General features: G+C 45.3%; 1 protein-coding gene across 1 annotated transcript in view; it reads right to left on the bottom strand.

The window, feature by feature from the left end:
* Positions 1 to 910: 910 nt before the first annotated feature.
* Positions 911 to 18,698, bottom strand: part of efna3b (ephrin-A3b) — a gene marked incomplete at both ends in the record, with an annotated part of 121,941 nt that continues 104,153 nt past the window's right edge. The window contains one exon of the mRNA XM_083648706.1: positions 911 to 1,029. Coding sequence (XP_083504832.1) covers positions 911 to 1,029 — 119 coding nt within the window. The remainder of the gene's footprint in view (positions 1,030 to 18,698) is intronic.

Here is an 18,698-nt window from a genome sequence, read left to right as displayed (position 1 = left end):
ATCCCCCCGACCCTCATGTGAATGGGCCGGTCCATATCCCCCCGACCCCGTCAAGTCCAGTCGCCCTCATTAGAGACAGGTTGAAGAGCGATGGTGAACACAAAATGAGAGGGTAAATGACAAGTTAAACACTGCAGTCTGAGGCTTTGTGTTTACAAACTATCAGCTACTTCCACTAGTCTCCTACTCAAGACCAGCACAGTTCACGCACGTCAAGACGCTTCGGACGAGTCCTTCACTCTCAGAATGCCAACGTCAACGACAACAATAACAACAACAAAAAAAGGCCATTTTAGTTCAGTTCAGCTGAAATCTGTTTTGATTCAGTTCATTTGAGTTCAGATGAAGTCTCGTTGCAAGAAACTATGGCAACCGGCCCTGGGGAAGTGTTTCAGCCAATCGCATCCAGGGAAAAACCTTCAACTGATTTCAATTGGGTGGTATTTTGATCTCTCTTCTTTTTATTAGGACATCAGCCCGCCTCTCCAGCTGTAGAAATGCTTTGTGTGGTGTGCGTGTTCCAACAAGCTTAACCTATGGCCTGTTGAGACGCACACACAGTCTACCGCACCTTCTGAGGCTGGCTTCAAATGCAATATACAGTTCAGTCTGTGTCGCTCAACTTCAACTCTTTTCAATTCTCTCACTCTGTCAAACACACACACACACGGACACACACACGGACACACACACACACACACACGGACACACACGGACACATACATACACAGAAATGCTTTAAAACTCTCATTTCAAAGTCTTCCTCTTGTTGCCTGCTGCTCTTTTTGTAGTATCTTGACATGGTTCTCCTCTCCTCCTCTGCTGCTCCCCCTCCCACCACCCCCTGATACTGTACATCCTCCCAAGGCTAGTTGGCATGCTGATGCTGATGCTGTTGGGGAGGCCGTTGCTAGGAGATGAAGAGAGCGACCAGGAGGAGCATCATCACGGTGAGGAGGAGGCGGTCCCTGGACGGGCTGCTTCCGCTGACACTCTTCTCCAGCTTGGGAACGAAAGGGTTAAAGTCGTCTGGAGAAACACAGAGCAGAGAAAGAGAGAGAGAGAGAGAGAGAGAGAGAGGGAGAGAGAGAGAGGGAGAGAGAGAGAGAGGGAGGGAGAGGGAGAGAGAGAGAGAGGGAGGGAGAGAGAGAGAGAGAGAGAGGGAGAGAGAGAGAGGGAGAGAGAGAGAGAGAGGGAGAGAGAGAGCGGGGGAGGAGAGGAGGGAATTTTAACATCATTCACCAATGTTAGCAGAGAAGTTGGCAACACTTTCAAACTTTGAAGGATAATGTCTATTACTTTCAAACCTGTGCCACTTTCATAGTTTTTGATTGTGTTCAAAAGGTCATCACTTGACTGCAGTCAGAGCTTTATGTACCTCCACCCAAAAAAAGCCTTTTCACCACAGAAACGCACTGCAGTTACACTACATTATCACACACATTTTCAGCTATAACAGTCCATTTGATCCTTCTGTAGTGTTGCTCACACACATCCTTGTTTACTTTGCTGACTGCTCGTCTTCAGCCATGTTCAAGGCAGGTCAGAGGGGGAAGAATGATGCCAATGTGTTGCTTGGGCTTGAATGTGTTCTCAGTGTTTTTGTTCCTTGTTGGAACACCCACACCCACATGGATATGATCAACCATCACCAAAGTGCAGCAGATACTGAAGTACTGTGCAGATAACTAGGGCGTCCGGGTAGAGCCGCTGTACATTCCCTGCCTAACAACACAAGGGTCACAGGTTCGAACCCCGTGTGGCCTCGGGCTTTGGCGTGGTTCTACCGCCATGTGTCCTCCTGCCGGTGAAACTCTTCTCTGGTCAGGTGGAAAGAAGCAGCTGGCGACTGCACATGTATTGGAGGAAGCATGTGCTAGTCTACAACTCTCCCACCAGATTGACAGATGGACAGCAGGGGGAATTGGCCAAGTGAATTAGGTGACGAAACCTTGAACTCAATCAATCTTCATGATGGCAAAAACGTGGAAAATACAGCCCCAGGTGGAAATGTACTGGATTCCTTTAAGTGGTGCTCACAGGGCATTATAAGGAATCACCAGGGAATTATAATTATATAATTATAAAACAATTTGGGAGTTTAGTTTATGAGGCAGCTGTATAGTTGAAAGGACACTAAACTGAATGTAATTCTCTGATGTGTGTCTGATGCTTACATTGTAATTCAAGTTAATCTATGCTTCTAATGATCTGCTTGCAATGCATCACAATGCGCTTGAAGAAAAGTCACTGCAACTCTTTTATAAAACAAAGTCAGTGCAGCTTACAGCACACTGAAACATGATGAGTCTGCTGCAAAGACAACACAGCAGCACATCCATGCTGTTATCATAGAGCTCCTATTGTCCAAATACACTGACACATTCTCAGATACACACACACACACACACACACACACACACACACACACACACCGCGTACATGCTGTACCATTCTCCCTCGTCATGCACATACACCTGGTTCTATAAATAGTTTGTGGTCTTTTGATGCGGGCTACACACCAAGTGATGATGTCTAGTCGACACTGGGTAGAAAAACAAGAGGGACCAGACAGTGCGGTTCACTTCACGCCTACGCTTATGATGAGACACGTGCGGCCAGACGCACCCTCTAGATGAATGAGAGTGCAGACGTACAGCAGACAGACAGACATACAGCAGGCAGACAGACGTACAGCAGACAGACAGACGTACAGCAGACAGACAGACGTACAGCAGACAGACAGACTGTACAGCAGACTGTACAGCAGACAGACAGACGTACAGCAGACAGACGTACAGCAGACAGACAGACGTACAGCAGACAGACAGACGTACAGCAGACGTACAGCAGACAGACAGACGTACAGCAGACGTACAGCAGACAGACAGACGTACAGCAGACGTACAGCAGACAGACAGACGTACAGCAGACTGTACAGCAGACAGACAGACGTACAGCAGACAGACAGACGTACAGCAGACGTACAGCAGACAGACAGACGTACAGCAGACAGACAGACGTACAGCAGACAGACAGACGTACAGCAGACAGACAGACGTACAGCAGACAGACAGACAGACAGACGTACAGCAGACAGACAGACGTACAGCAGACAGACACAATGTTCTGTCTGTTCACAAGGCTGATTAGGGCCCATTCAAGCTGATTGGGGCGCATTGTATCTGGAAGTGAGGCTGTTCTCTGTCTCCACTCGCCATAGAGTCAGTCTGCTGAGTCGTTCTCTGTCTCCACTCGCCATAGAGTCAGTCTGCTGAGACGTTCTCTGTCTCCACTCGCCATAGAGTCAGTCTGCCGAGTCGTTCTGTCTCCACTCGTCATAGAGTCAGTCTGCCGAGTCGTTCTCTGTCTCCACTCGCCATAGAGTCAGTCTGCCGAGTCGTTCTCTGTCTCCACTCGCCATAGAGTCAGTCTGCCGAGTCGTTCTCTGTCTCCACTCGCCATAGAGTCAGTCTGCCGAGTCGTTCTCCGTCTCCACTCGTCATAGAGTCAGTCTGCCGAGTCGTTCTGTCTCCACTCGTCATAGAGTCAGTCTGCCGAGTCGTTCTCTGTCTCCACTCGTCATAGAGTCAGTCTGCCGAGTCGTTCTCTGTCTCCACTCGTCATAGAGTCAGTCTGCCGAGTCGTTCTCTGTCTCCACTCGCCATAGAGTCAGTCTGCCGAGTCGTTCTCTGTCTCCACTCGCCATAGAGTCAGTCTGCCGAGTCGTTCTCCATCTCCACTCGTCATAGAGTCAGTCTGCCGAGTCGTTCTGTCTCCACTCGTCATAGAGTCAGTCTGCCGAGTCGTTCTCTGTCTCCACTCGTCATAGAGTCAGTCTGCCGAGTCGTTCTCTGTCTCCACTCGTCATAGAGTCAGTCTGCCGAGTCGTTCTCTGTCTCCACTCGCCATAGAGTCAGTCTGCCGAGTCGTTCTCCGTCTCCACTCGCCATAGAGTCAGTCTGCCGAGTCGTTCTCCGTCTCCACTCGTCATAGAGTCAGTCTGCCGAGTCGTTCTGTCTCCACTCGCCATAGAGTCAGTCTGCCGAGTCGTTCTCTGTCTCCACTCGTCATAGAGTCAGTCTGCCGAGTCGTTCTCTGTCTCCACTCGTCATAGAGTCAGTCTGCCGAGTCGTTCTCTGTCTCCACTCGCCATAGAGTCAGTCTGCCGAGTCGTTCTCCGTCTCCACTCGTCATAGAGTCAGTCTGCCGAGTCGTTCTGTCTCCACTCGTCATAGAGTCAGTCTGCCGAGTCGTTCTCTGTCTCCACTCGTCATAGAGTCAGTCTGCCGAGTCGTTCTCTGTCTCCACTCGTCATAGAGTCAGTCTGCCGAGTCGTTCTCTGTCTCCACTCGTCATAGAGTCAGTCTGCCGAGTCGTTCTCTGTCTCCACTCGCCATAGAGTCAGTCTGCCGAGTCGTTCTCTGTCTCCACTCGCCATAGAGTCAGTCTGCCGAGTCGTTCTCCGTCTCCACTCGTCATAGAGTCAGTCTGCCGAGTCGTTCTGTCTCCACTCGTCATAGAGTCAGTCTGCCGAGTCGTTCTCTGTCTCCACTCGTCATAGAGTCAGTCTGCCGAGTCGTTCTCTGTCTTCACTCATCATAGAGTCAGTCTGCCGAGTCGTTCTGTCTCCACTCGTCATAGAGTCAGTCTGCCGAGTCGTTCTCCGTCTCCACTCGTCATAGAGTCAGTCTGCCGAGTCATTCTCTGTCTCCACTCGACATAGAGTCAGTCTGCCGAGTCGTTCTCTGTCTCCACTCGTCATAGAGTCAGTCTGCTGAGTCGTTCTCCGTCTCCCCTCGTCATAGAGTCAGTCTGCCGAGTCGTTCTCTGTCTCCACTCGTCATAGAGTCAGTCTGCCGAGTCGTTCCAGCTGTTGTAATGGCCGGCTGACACCTGCTAGCAGAGATCTGTAATGAGATCTATGGCAGGAGAGCAGAGCGCAGGTTAAACGCTTGGCCGCGCCGTGACCGCGCCGCGCGGCGGAGGGGCCGCCGGCCATGCAGCTTCTGACAGGGGAATGTGTCTTTGAGGACACAAACAGCAGGCTGCAGAGAACCTCACGCAACTGCTTCCAATGTGTGACTCTGCTGAAGGCCTCATTACACACACACACACAGATGACACACAAACACACACGCACATGTAAGCACGCACACACATGCACGCACACACGCACACATGCACGCACGCGCACACACCTACACACACACACACACACACACACACACACAGATGACACACAAACACACACGCACATGTAAGCACGCACACACATGCACGCACACACACACACACACACACATGCACGCACGCACACACACACACACACACAGTCTCTCTCGCTTTCACTCTGTCAGGGTTAGGGTTAAGGAAGCACACAGCATTTGTGTAAACACATTTTTTGGGCGCTGTGTGCGGAGGGCATGTGACGTACATTGTGACCTTTTGACATACTCACAAGCCAAACACATAACGTGTATGTCACTGTCTCTCTGTGTGTGCGTCTGTGTGTGTGTGTGTGACGTGTTTTGGAGAAGAAAACAGCCAGCATCTGCATGATAATTAGGCACCACAGACACCTGGAGGCATTTATGAATTTGAATGTCCTATCTTGGTACAGGCGCTATCCGCTTTCTGAGCTTGCGCCACCAAACGCATCCCCACCTCACGAGAGCATATTGTAATGATTTATACAGAAACGTAACTGTTTATATAATTGTCTGGGTAGACGTGACCTCCCTGTTTTTTAAGTTAAAACACCCCCCGAAATATGGTGGGGATGCAATTCTCGGCAGGGGTGCGTAATTGGGCACGGCACCTGCCGCAGGTGCAAATTGGAGGCGTGCCAAGTCATCTGCGCCCCCAAAATGCCAGAGCAAACGGGATTTGGGTGATCTTAACACATTGACTGCCAGCCCTTTTTTCAATGCTGTAGGTAGGTTCTGCCAGGTTTTTTTGATTTGATTTGATTTGATACTTTATTGTCCACCATGGTGGAAATTTTTCTTTGGCTTCTCTTCCCATCAAGATACATTGTGCACAGTCAGCACACCATAAAACATAAAGACATAGAACATAAAACACACATGTACAAGTTAAGACATAGATAGTGCAAATAAACATATGATTCCAAATACAAACACCTAACTAAAAATGGCTTCCTACCTATCTAAAATACCAGTCATATACCTACCTACCTAAAATATTACAAATACAATACCTAACTAAAATGGCTTCCTAATTCCTAACTATCTAAAATACCAGTCATATACCTACCTATCTAAAATATTACATAGCGCAGCAGTGACAGCACACAGGACAGTTCATTTATTTAATGACCGTATGGCACAGGGGATAAATGAGTTTTTGTAAATGTTCCGGTTGGCCCTTGGGACCCTGAATCGACGACCGGATGGAAGCAGCTGGAATGCAGAGTTCAGTGGGTGCGAGGCATCACCACTGATCTTCCTTCCTTTCCTGATAACAGCCTTTTCAAAAATGTTGGAAAGCTGTTTTTGTGTTTTGCCAACAATTTTACTTGCTATTTTAACTATTCTAGAAAGTTTGTTTTTGCTCTTTACGTTCAGGTTGCCGTACCAGGCGGTCATATTAAAAGACAGGACTGATTCGACCAGACTGCTGTATGCCGTTTGGAGAATGTGTTGGCTGACACCAAAACTCCTCAACTTCCCGATTAAAAACAGACGCTGATTGGCTTTCTTATATATATAGTCTGTGTTCTCATTAAAGGTCAAAGTCTGGTCAAAGATTGTCCCCAGATACTTGAACTGTTTGACCTTTTCCACAGGCTGGTTACTGAGCATGATAGGGACCATGTTACTTTCCCCTGGTTTTGTTTGCATAATGAGTTCCTTTGTTTTGGACACGTTAATTTCTAGTTTGCATGCTCGGCACCAGTCCTGCAGTGCAGTGGCCTGCTTGAGGTATGCCTCTTCATAGATGGCATTTTTTGAGGATTCTGGCTCATTTTACAAGAGCCGAGGATTCTTTTCTGTTAAGACTTCGTGAACACCAATCATCTAAAAAGAACTAATAGAATGTGTGCTTTCTCTGTCTAAAAGAGTTAGTTTGTAGAGTTAGTAGTTATGTAAGCATTAGCAGTTGAATACAGCATGGTTTCAGCGTCAGAAAAATTATTCAGAGATAAACGGCTTTTTGTGAAATTCGATAGAACAGTCACTTTAACCATTCATTTTTGGCATCAGTAAGAGTCAGACATCTAAACAATAGTTTTGAACAGTAATTTCCTCCATAACAGCAGGAAACCCCCCTCTGCTTCCAACTCCTCCCTCCGTGTGTGTTCTCCTCCTGCCTCCCTGGCTCTCCAGCGGGCGTGTCACAACAAAGTTGCTGCTGCCTGGCTGCTGCCTGTTTGCGCGGCCGCTGTTTGAGGAAGTCTGGGTGGACTCGCTCGTTTCGTGGAGTTTTGGTTGAGAGCTTTGATGCGATTCTGGTCATATTTATGCTGCGTGTTTCAAAGTGTGCATCCAATCTATTCTTGGAACCCCCCACCGTTGCCACCGCTGTGCATCAGCGCGAAAGTGAAAGCCTTTTCGCCATCAATTTTACAGTATGAGAACGGCTTCCTCGCGCTTTTCCGTCCAGTTTTGGGTCGCCTCTTTCTACTGTGGAGAGACATGTCGACACTCAGTGGGTCGGTAAAATAGATTATACACATTCAATACCTCCAATTCTGGTGTAGGAGACGTAAAAGGGGTTGATCGATGTCCCACCGTCAAAAAAAAAAAATGTTTATGTAAGCCGAGATATCTCGTCCTTGGCACTCAACGGTTGGATTATGTAAGCCGAGATATCTCGTCCTTGGCACTCAACGTGTTAAGCACAAGAATTATTCACTGGTGTGGCCAGGCAATGCCTGGGCATTACATCAATCAAACCAATCAGATTCGCGTCTCACAATCGCTGTAATACAGTTTGCACGAGGCATGCATAATTTGGATAGGCCTATCTCTCACAATAAATCACACCATAGACCTGTTAAAAACATCTGGCTGAAGCTGATAGTCGGATAGAGCTGGTGATTTCTCCACTAATATGGCTGAAGCTGATAACCTGAGCCAACAGACTGGGTAAATGAGTATGGTCCCATTGAAAGACATCAGTAATCACAGGGCTTGCACCGTTCCATCTGTGATGTAAATGAGATCTAAATGAAATCTAAATTAAAATCAGGATTCAGGAGGGAGTGACAGTTGGGCTGTAGACTCTGATTGAACAGAGCGGCGCCGAGGAAATCAACTGAGGAGAGACATTAACATTATGAGCCTGCGAGATTCAGAGCAGCTCAACATTTGGAGAGCGCAATCAACCAGATTTTAACCCAACAGTTTGCCTGTGTGTGTGTGTGTGTGTGGGGGGGGGGGGGGGATATAGCTGGATATAGAATAGAACAGGATATAGAATATAGATGTAGTCATATTTAACCGTTTAAGTACATCCAATACACCAGTGATCCTCACTATTTCTTCGATGAGAGACAAAGTCAATAGGAGAGCCACTTTTACCGCAAAAAACACCAAAAGCCACCCCAACCAAGCACATCTGCCTACCATTTTTTTGTTTTATTGTTTTACACACACACACACACACACACACACACACACACACACACACACACACACACACACACACACACACGCACACACACACCAGTTTCCCCTAGAAAATCTTTCAGGCCTGGAGGGATTTCGAAACGTACCCCGACCGCAACGGTGGGGGCCGTCGCCGGCGATGCTGGCGACGCTGAAGTTTTAGCTAACCTGTTCACATCTATGTTCGCAATGGCATCCCAAGTATCATCATACTATTATGGGATACGATGCGAACAGTTGTATTATGGGATGTGCGTTTCCCAGGCAACGACACACGTTGACACGTTTTGGAACAGCGCTGCACGCTGGCACAATACTCCTAAAAGCAAAATGCTTATCGTTTTGAATGATTTGGCACCTTCTATTACTGTCAACACCAGTATTGTTGTATTGTAATAATATGCCATAAAGGTTTATTGAAAATTTGGGGAGAGCAGGGGGGAAGAAATCATAAAAAAAAAAGAATTGCAATTTTTTTTTTTTTTTTTTAATTTCTTAGAGTCGCCAACTAAAGCTTCGGGAGCCGCCATCGTCTCGCGAGCCGCGCAATGAGGAACTAGGCAATACGGGCCCTATTCTCCCACAGGTCTTCGGCGCTAAAACGGGCCTTAAACGCAAAAAAACGTGCCTTGCGCCTGTTTTGGGACGATATCAATATGGCTTTACGCTGCCAAATGCGCTTTAGGCCGAATGGGCGTGGCGCAGTCCCAGAATGGGCCAAAGTGGGCGTGTCGGCGCTAAATACCGGCGTACTGCTATCTTCCGAGCTGGCGTACATTTAGCGGTTTGCGCCTTTGAAAAGCAGGCCTATTCAGTGTGCCAGTGTCAAGGAGTGCTCTTCTGCCTCTCCCCTGTCACCCTTCTCTGTCTCTCTCTGAAACCTGGCCTATTCAGTGCGCCAGTGCTCTTCTGCCTCTTCTCTGTCACCCTTCTCTCTCTCTCTCTGACTCCCTCGCTCAGACAGACACAACACATAGCAGCACCCAACTTCCCATAGGAAATAGCAGTTGTAAGTTTACTGCCTGTGAATGTCCCTATCCCAGCATGCAATTGGGTCCTCCATTTCGCTACTAAATAGCAACCAAATGAGCCGAAATAGATATAAAAGGTAGATCTAAAATAATGTGTAATGGTAAGGCAACCTGCAATTGTAGAACATTTCAATATTGGACCAAATAAAACATCGAAATGAAACACCACCCTATGTGAAACATATATGCCCTCTTGAGCCTATATATACCCTGTGTGGATTTAACGTGATTTAGATAAGTGACAGCGGAACGCGCTGCGGAACGCCTTCTACTGTCATGTGCTGTGATGTCCGCTCCAATAACTTGGCCCTACTTCACATTTAGTTTTACAATAAAAACACATTTATGCAATGACTTTACATAATGTAGGGTATATTTATGTGCATCATCCTTCCTGCAGCAGGCGAGAGAAAATGATATCTTTCTGGACAAACTTTCACCAATCTAATAGGCTATATTTTTCTAGCTGATGCATTTAGAACATTATTTTCACTTTGATCTTGCTATAGTGTAGCGTATTTACATGCTTGCAGTATTGAAACTGCAGTTAGATTGGTTTGAGAAGCATAATAATATGGAATAATAGCCTATAATGCAGACAGACAGACTGGATGAAGGGAGGGGGGGGGGGGGGGCAGAGCGTTTGGCTTTCGTCTGGTTTTGCGGGATCACTGGAATTGGAGCTAAAAAGGCAAGCGTGCGATTCGTTTATTGCAGTTATCCAATGAGCATGACGGTGCATAATTTTACGCTTAAAAGGCGTGGTTGTAATGGTTGAGGCTGCGTCTAGCGCCAGCACGACGATATCAAGTGCGCTGGTCCACGCCCACTGATTTGAGCTGGGCCAGGCGCTCGGCCTAGAAACAGCGCCGATGCAACGATAGGGACCCAATACACCTACATTATTACAGTACACTGTGGAATTATTCATTTTCTTTTCATATATATCCGTCTGTGGAAACATGTAGATACGTGTGTATGTTCTCAGTGTCTGTGTATATGTTGGCTTACAACTAGTGTAATTGGAATGGGTCTTTGGGAATTACATATTACATTATGTGTTTACCATTCTCATTCTCTATAGGAAGGAATGGAGCTCAAGTGGGTGGTGGAGAAATGATGTAGCTGTACTGTATTGTACAGCGATGTAGTGATGAAACAAAAATATATGGGTAAAATAACTACAATTTGTGATTAGATGCCATATGGATGACAACCATAAACAAACAAAATATATTTTTGGAATAAAATTTATGTTCCATGAATTTATCATAAATATATCATAAAGATGTATATAATCTTAAAAAAAGGAGAGGAAAAAAGGAAGCTCCACACATCAAAAGAAGTGAGGGGAAAGTATCCTAACAAACTCACTTGACCTGCAGCCATTTGCCAGAGCGAGGGATAAGTTTCCCCAAGACAGTTATGAGAACATACTGATTTATTATGCACACGCACGCACGCACGCACGCATGCACACACACGCACACACACACACACACACACACACACACACACACACACACACACACACACACACACACACACACAGATTAAACAACACAGCACCATATTTTACAGGTTACCTTGGAGAACAGTGTTAAAGCCAGACAGGACCTGATTGATCTCACGTGTCTAGATGTGTAATGGTGGCATCTAGGCCAAACAGCTGTGCTGTTACCATGCCTTAATGTTACCATAACATGGAGAAGCTGAGAAACTACCACAGCCTTGTCAATGCAGTGATCTACTGCTTAGCCTCTCCCTTCAAATCACAGCCACCTGCTCAGCGTGAGTCACATGTGATTTGCAGAGAAGTAATCAACATATGGTTAAACGGGCAAACAGGCAGCACTTGCCAAGATTTGCAGCTATAAGAAATCTGTATAAGGCCTGTTCTGAATGGCAGACGTGGTGTCTGACATGGTTTTAGTAAATTAGCATGAAAAAACCATGGGGCTATTTTCCCACAGGCCTTAGGTGCAGAAACTGGCGTTAAACGCAAAAAAACACGCCTTGCGCCTGCCTCGGGATGATAGCAACATCGTTTTAGGCCACGAAATGCGCTTTACGCCAAACAGGCGTGGCGCAGTGCCAGAATAGGCCAGAATGGGCGTTTCGGCCTTAAATACTGGCCTAACGATATCTTCCCCCCCTGGCGTTAATTTAGCACTTTGCGCTTTTGAAAACCAGGCCTTATTCAGTGCGCCGCGGATATTCCAAGCACAGCTTCTCCTCTACTGATCTCACAGTTTGTCCCCCTCTCTCTCTCTCTCTCTCACTCCCTCTCTCGTGCGCTCAGACAGACAGAAAGTCCGATCGGAAAAAAAAGTTGTTATACCGTACGTACCCTAACATGACAGTTTTTTCTAACATGACAGTTTTGAGCCCGTGACATTCAGAGGCTGTTGCATCATCCTACCTGTGCAGTGGGGGAGAAGAAAAGGCGAGAGAAAACTAGATGTGTAATGTGTAATGTTAACACAACATGCAATTGTAGAACATTTCAATATTGGACCAAATAAAACGTCGAAATCAAAACACAACCCTATGTGAAACATGTCATCCTGGGGCTATATATATCCCTCGCAGATTTAACGTGATTTAGATGAGTGACAGCGTAACGCGGTTCTACTGTCATGTCCTACTGTGATGTCCGCTCCAATAAATTGGCCCTACTTCACATTTAGTTTTACAATAAAAACACATTTATGCAATGACTTTACATAATGTAGGCTATATTTATGTGCATCATCCTACCTGTGCAGCAGGGGAGAAGAAAAGGTAGCAAAACGATATAATTCTGGACAAACTTTCACCAATCTAATCTCATCATGACATAGGGATAGGCTATTTTTTTCTAGCCAATGCGTTTAGAACATTCTTTTCACTTTGATCTTGCTATAGTGTGTGACCAGATTGTGCATAATTTGACGCTTAAAAGGCGTGGTTATAATGCTTAAGGCCGCCTGTAGCGCTGATACCAAAATATCGAGTGCGCTGGTCCGCGCCCACTACTCTGGGCTGCGTCTGGCGTTGGGCGCAGTTCATAGGCCGATGCAACGATAGAGCCCCATGTGTTTGTGTGACTGTGTTTGACATAGTTTTAGTAAATAACCATGAAAACGCCATGTGTTTGTGTGACTGGTGTCCGACATAGTTTTAGTAAATTGGCATGAAAACACCATGTGTTTCTGTGACTGGTGTCTGACATAGTTTTAGTAAATTAGCATGAAAACACTATGTGTTTGTGTGACTGGTGTCTGACATAGTTTTAGTAAATAACCATGAAAACACCATGTGTTTGTGTGACTGGTGTCTGACATAGTTTTAGTAAATTAGCATGAAAACACCATGGGCTCTATCGTTGCAGCGGCGCAGTTTCTAGGCCGAGCGCCAGCCGCAGCGCAAAGCAGTGGCCGTGGAAAGGCGCACTTGATATCGTCGTGCTGGCGCTAGATGCAGCCCAAAGCATTACAACCACGCCTTTTAGGCGTAAAATTATGCACCGTCATGCTCATTGGATAAGTGCAATAAACGAATCGCACGCTTGCCTTTTTAGCTCCAATTCCAGTGATCCCGCAAAACCAGACGAAAGCCAAACGCTCTGCCCCCCCCCCCCCCTCCCTTCATCCAGTCTGTCTGTCTGCATTATAGGCTATTATTCCATATTATTATGCTTCTCAAACCAATCTAACTGCAGTTTCAATACTGCAAGCATGTAAATACGCTACACTATAGCAAGATCAAAGTGAAAATAATGTTCTAAAGGCATCAGCTACAAAAATATAGCCTATCCCTATATGATGAGATTAATTTTATATTGGTGAAAGTTTGTTCAGAATGATATCGTTTTCTCTCCCCTGCTGCAGGTAGAATGATGCACATAAATATACCCTACATTATGTAAAGTCATTGCATAAATGTGTTTTTATTGTAAAACTAAATGTGAAGTTGGGCAAAGTTATTGGAGCGGACATCACAGTATAGCACATGACAGTAGAAGCGCGTTCTGAAGCGCGTTCCTCTGACACTTATCTAAATGACGTTAAATCGACAAAGGATATATATAGGCCCAGGAGGACATATATGTTTCACTTAGGGTGGTGTTTTAATTTCGATGATTTATTTGGTCCAATATTGAAATGTTCTACAATTGCAGGCTGTGTTACCATTACACATTATTTTAGATCGACCTTTTATATCTATTTCGCCTCATTTAGTTGCTATTTAGTAGCGAAATTGAGTACCCAATTGCATGCTGGGGCATTCACAGGCAGTCAGAGAGAGACAGTCGTGCCTGTCAGACTGCCTGCAGCCTCAAAGCGGTACACGGAGTTGTTTTACCCAGGCTGGACGCGTTGTCACACAGGCTTGTGACAGTAACTCAACGCGGAAGGATTTATTTCACAATAAACTGGTAAACGCACACCAATGCCTGCTCCTGTCAGTAGGAGAGAGGGAGAGAGTGACACAGGTAAGGGTGACAGAGGAGAGAGGGGAGGAATAGGCCTGCTTTTCAAAGGCGCAAGGCGCTAAATTAACGCCAGCTCGGAAGATAGGTATTTAGCGCCGACACGCCCACTTTGGCCCATTCTGGGACTGCGCCACGCCCATTCGGCCTAAAGCGCATTTGGCAGCGTAAAGCCATATTGATATCGTCCCAAAACAGGCGCAAGGCACGTTTTTTTGCGTTTAAGGCCCGTTTTAGCGCCGAAGGCCTGTGGGAGAATAGGGCCCTACGTGTTTGTGTGACTGGTGTCTGACATAGTTTTAGTAAATAACCATGAAAACACCATGTGTTTGTGTGACTGGTGTCTGACATAGTTTTAGTAAATAACCATGAAAACACCATGTGTTTGTGTGACTGGTGTCTGACATATTTTTAGTAAATTAGCATGAAAACACCATGTGTTTGTGTGACTGGTGTCTGACATAATTTTAGTAAATTGGCATGAAAACACCATGTGTTTGTGTGACTGGTGTCTGACATAGTTTTAGTAAATAACCATGAAAACACCCTGTGTTTGTGTGACTGGTGTCTGACATAGTTTTAGTAAATTAGCATGAAAACACCATGTGTTTGTGTGACTGGTGTCTGACATAGTTTTAGTAAATTAGCATGAAAACACCCTGTGTTTGTGTGACTGGTGTCTGACATAGTTTTAGTAAATTAGCATGAAAACACCATGTGTTTGTGTGACTGGTGTCTGACATAGTTTTAGTAAATAACCATGAAAACCCCCATGTGTTTGTGTGACTGGTGTCTGACATAGTTTTAGTAAATTAGCATGAAAACACCATGTGTTTGTGTGACTGGTGTCTGACATAGTTTTAGTAAATTAGCATGAAAACACCCTGTGTTTGTGTGACTGGTGTCTGACATAGTTTTAGTAAATTAGCATGAAAACACCATGTGTTTGTGTGACTGGTGTCTGACATAGTTTTAGTAAATTAGCATGAAAACACCATGTGTTTGTGTGACTGGTGTCTGACATAGTTTTAGTAAATTAGCATGAAAACACCCTGTGTTTGTGTGACTGGTGTCTGACATAGTTTTAGTAAATTAGCATGAAAACACCATGTGTTTGTGTGACTGGTGTCTGACATAGTTTTAGTAAATAACCATGAAAACACCATGTGTTTGTGTGACTGGTGTCAGACATAGTTTTAGTAAATTAGCATGAAAACACCATGTGTTTGTGTGACTGGTGTCTGACATAGTTTTAGTAAATTAGCATGAAAACACCATGTGTTTGTGTGACTGGTGTCTGACATAGTTTTAGTAAATTAGCATGAAAACACCCTGTGTTTGTGTGACTGGTGTCTGACATAGTTTTAGTAAATTAGCATGAAAACACCATGTGTTTGTGTGACTGGTGTCTGACATAGTTTTAGTAAATTAGCATGAAAACACCATGTGTTTGTGTGACTGGTGTCTGACATAGTTTTAGTAAATTAGCATGAAAACACCCTGTGTTTGTGTGACTGGTGTCTGACATAGTTTTAGTAAATTAGCATGAAAACACCATGTGTTTGTGTGACTGGTGTCTGACATAGTTTTAGTAAATTAGCATGAAAACACCCTGTGTTTGTGTGACTGGTGTCTGACATAGTTTTAGTAAATAACCATGAAAACACGAGGGGCCCTATTCTCCCACAGGCCTTCGGCGCTAAAACGGGCCTTAAACGCAAAAAAACGTGCCTTGCGCGTGTTTTGGGACGATATCAATAGGCTTTACGCTGCCAAATGCGCTTTAGGCCGAATGGGCGTGGCGCAGTCCCAGAATGGGCCAAAGTGGGCGTGTCGGCCTTAAATCTCGGCGTACTGATATCTTGGCACCTGCCTTAAATTTAGCGCTTTGCGCCTTTGAAAACCAGGCCTATTCACTGCGCCAGTGCACTTGTGCCTCTCCCCTGTCACCCTTCTCTGTCTCTCTCTGAAACCAGGCCTATTCAGTGCGCCAGTGCTCTTCTGCCTCTGAGTCACCCTTCTCTCTCTCTCTCTGACTCCCTCGCTCAAACAGACACAACACATAGCAGCACCCAGCTTCCCATAGGAAATAGCAGTTGTAAGTTTACTGCCTGTGAATGTCCACTCCCAGCATGCAATTGGGTCCTCCATTTCGCTACTAAATAGCAACTAAATGAGCCGAAATAGATATAAAAGGTAGATCTAAAATAATGTGTAATGGTAAGACAACCTGCAATTGTGGAACATTTCAATATTGGACCAAATAAAACATGAAATGAAACACCACCCTATGTGAAACATATATGTCCTCTTGAGCCTATATATACCCTGTGTGGATTTAACGTGATTTAGGTAAGTGACAGCGGAACGCGCTTCGGAAGCTTCTACTGTCATCTGCTATACTGTGATGTGAGCTCCAATAACTTCGCCCTACTCCACATTTAGTTTTACAATAAAAACACATTTATGCAATGACTTTACATAATGTAGGGTATATTTATGTGCATCATTCTACCTGCAGCAGGGGAGAGAAAACGATATCTTTCTGGACAAACTTTCACCAATCTAATAGGCTATATTTTTCTAGCTGATGCGTTTAGTACATTATTTTCACTTTGATCTTGCTATAGTGTAGCGTATTTACATGCTTGCAGTATTGAAACTGCAGTTAGATTGGTTTGAGAAGCATAATAATATGGAATAATAGCCTATAATGCAGACAGACAGGCTGGATGAAGGGAGGGGGGGGGGGGGGCAGAGCGTTTGGCTTTCGTCTGGTTTTGCGGGATCACTGGAATTGGAGCTAAAAAGGCAAGCGTGCCATTCGTTTATTGCACTTATCCAATGAGCATGACAGTGCATAATTTTACGCCTAAAAGGCGTGGTTGTAATGCTTTGGGCTGCATCTAGCGCCAGCACGACGATATCAAGTGCGCCTTTCCACGCCCACTGCTTTGATCTGCGCCTGCCGCTCGGCCTAGAAACTGCGCCGATGCAACGATAGGGCCCCATGTGTTTGTGTGACTGGTGTCTGACATAGTTTTAGTAAATTAGCATGAAAACACCCTGTGTTTGTGTGACTGGTGTCTGACATAGTTTTAGTAAATTACCATGAAAACACCGTGGGCTCTATTCTCCCACAGGCCATCGGCGCTATTACGGGCCTTAACCGCAAAAAAACGTGCCTTGCGCCTGTTTCGGCAAGATAGCAATAGGCTTTAGGCTGCCAAATGCGCTTTAGGCCGAATGGGCGTGGCGCAGTCCCAAAGTGGGCGTGTCGGCGCTAAATACCAGCCTAGTGATATCTTGGGACCTGGCCTACATTTAGCGCTTTGCGCTTTTGTAAAGCAGGCCTATTCTGTGCCTTCACTGCTTCTTCTCTGTCACCCTTCTCTCTCTCTCTCTCTGAGTTCCCAGCATGCATTGTGTTTCTTCATTTCGCTACTAAATAGCCACCAAATGAGCCAAAATAGATATAAAAGGTAGTTCTAAATTAATGTGTAATGGTAACACAGCCTGCCATTGTCAACATTTCAATATTGGACCAAATAAAACCTCGAAATGAAAACACCACCCTATGTGAAACATATATGTCCTCCTGGGCCTATATATACCCCTTGTCGAGTTAACGTGATTTAGAGAAGTAACAGCGGAACGCGCTTCGGAACGCGCTTCTAATGGCATCTGCTATACTGTGATGTCCCTCCAATAACTTGGCCCTATTTCACATTTAGTTTTACAATAAAAACACATTTATGCAATGACTTGACATAATGTAGGGTATATATTTATGTGCATCATCCTTCCTGCAGCAGGCGAGAGAAAATGATATCTTTCTGGACAAACTTTCACCAATCTAATAGGCTATATTTTTCTAGCTGATGCATAGAACATTATTTTCACTTTGATCTTGCTATAGTGTAGCGTATTTACATGCTTGCAGTATTGAAACTGCAGTTAGATTGGTTTGAGAAGCATAATAATATGGAATAATAGCCTATAATGCAGACAGACAGGCTGGATGAAGGGAGGGGGGGGGGGCAGAGCGTTTGGCTTTCGTCTGGTTTTGCGGGATCACTGGAATTGGAGCTAAAAAGGCAAGCGTGCGATTCGTTTATTGCACTTATCCAATGAGCATGACGGTGCATAATTTTACGCCTAAAAGGCGTGGTTGTAATGCTTTGGGCTGCATCTAGCGCCAGCACGACGATATCAAGTGCGCCTTTCCACGCCCACTGCTTTGATCTGCGCCTGCCGCTCGGCCTAGAAACTGCGCCGATGCAACGATAGGGGCCCATGTGTTTGTGTGACTGGTGTCTGACATAGTTTTAGTAAATTAGCATGAAAACACCATGTGTTTGTGTGACTGGTGTCTGACATAGTTTTAGTAAATTAGCATGAAAACACCCTGTGTTTGTGTGACTGGTGTCTGACATAGTTTTAGTAAATTAGCATGAAAACACCATGTGTTTGTGTGACTGGTGTCTGACATAGTTTTAGTAAATTAGCATGAAAACACCATGTGTTTGTGTGACTGGTGTCTGACATAGTTTTAGT

Source organism: Poromitra crassiceps (genome assembly GCF_964638095.1).
Source record: "Poromitra crassiceps genome assembly, chromosome: 1".
In the NCBI taxonomy this organism is placed as follows: domain Eukaryota; kingdom Metazoa; phylum Chordata; class Actinopteri; order Beryciformes; family Melamphaidae; genus Poromitra; species Poromitra crassiceps.
This window is presented reverse-complemented; position numbering and strand designations above follow the sequence as displayed.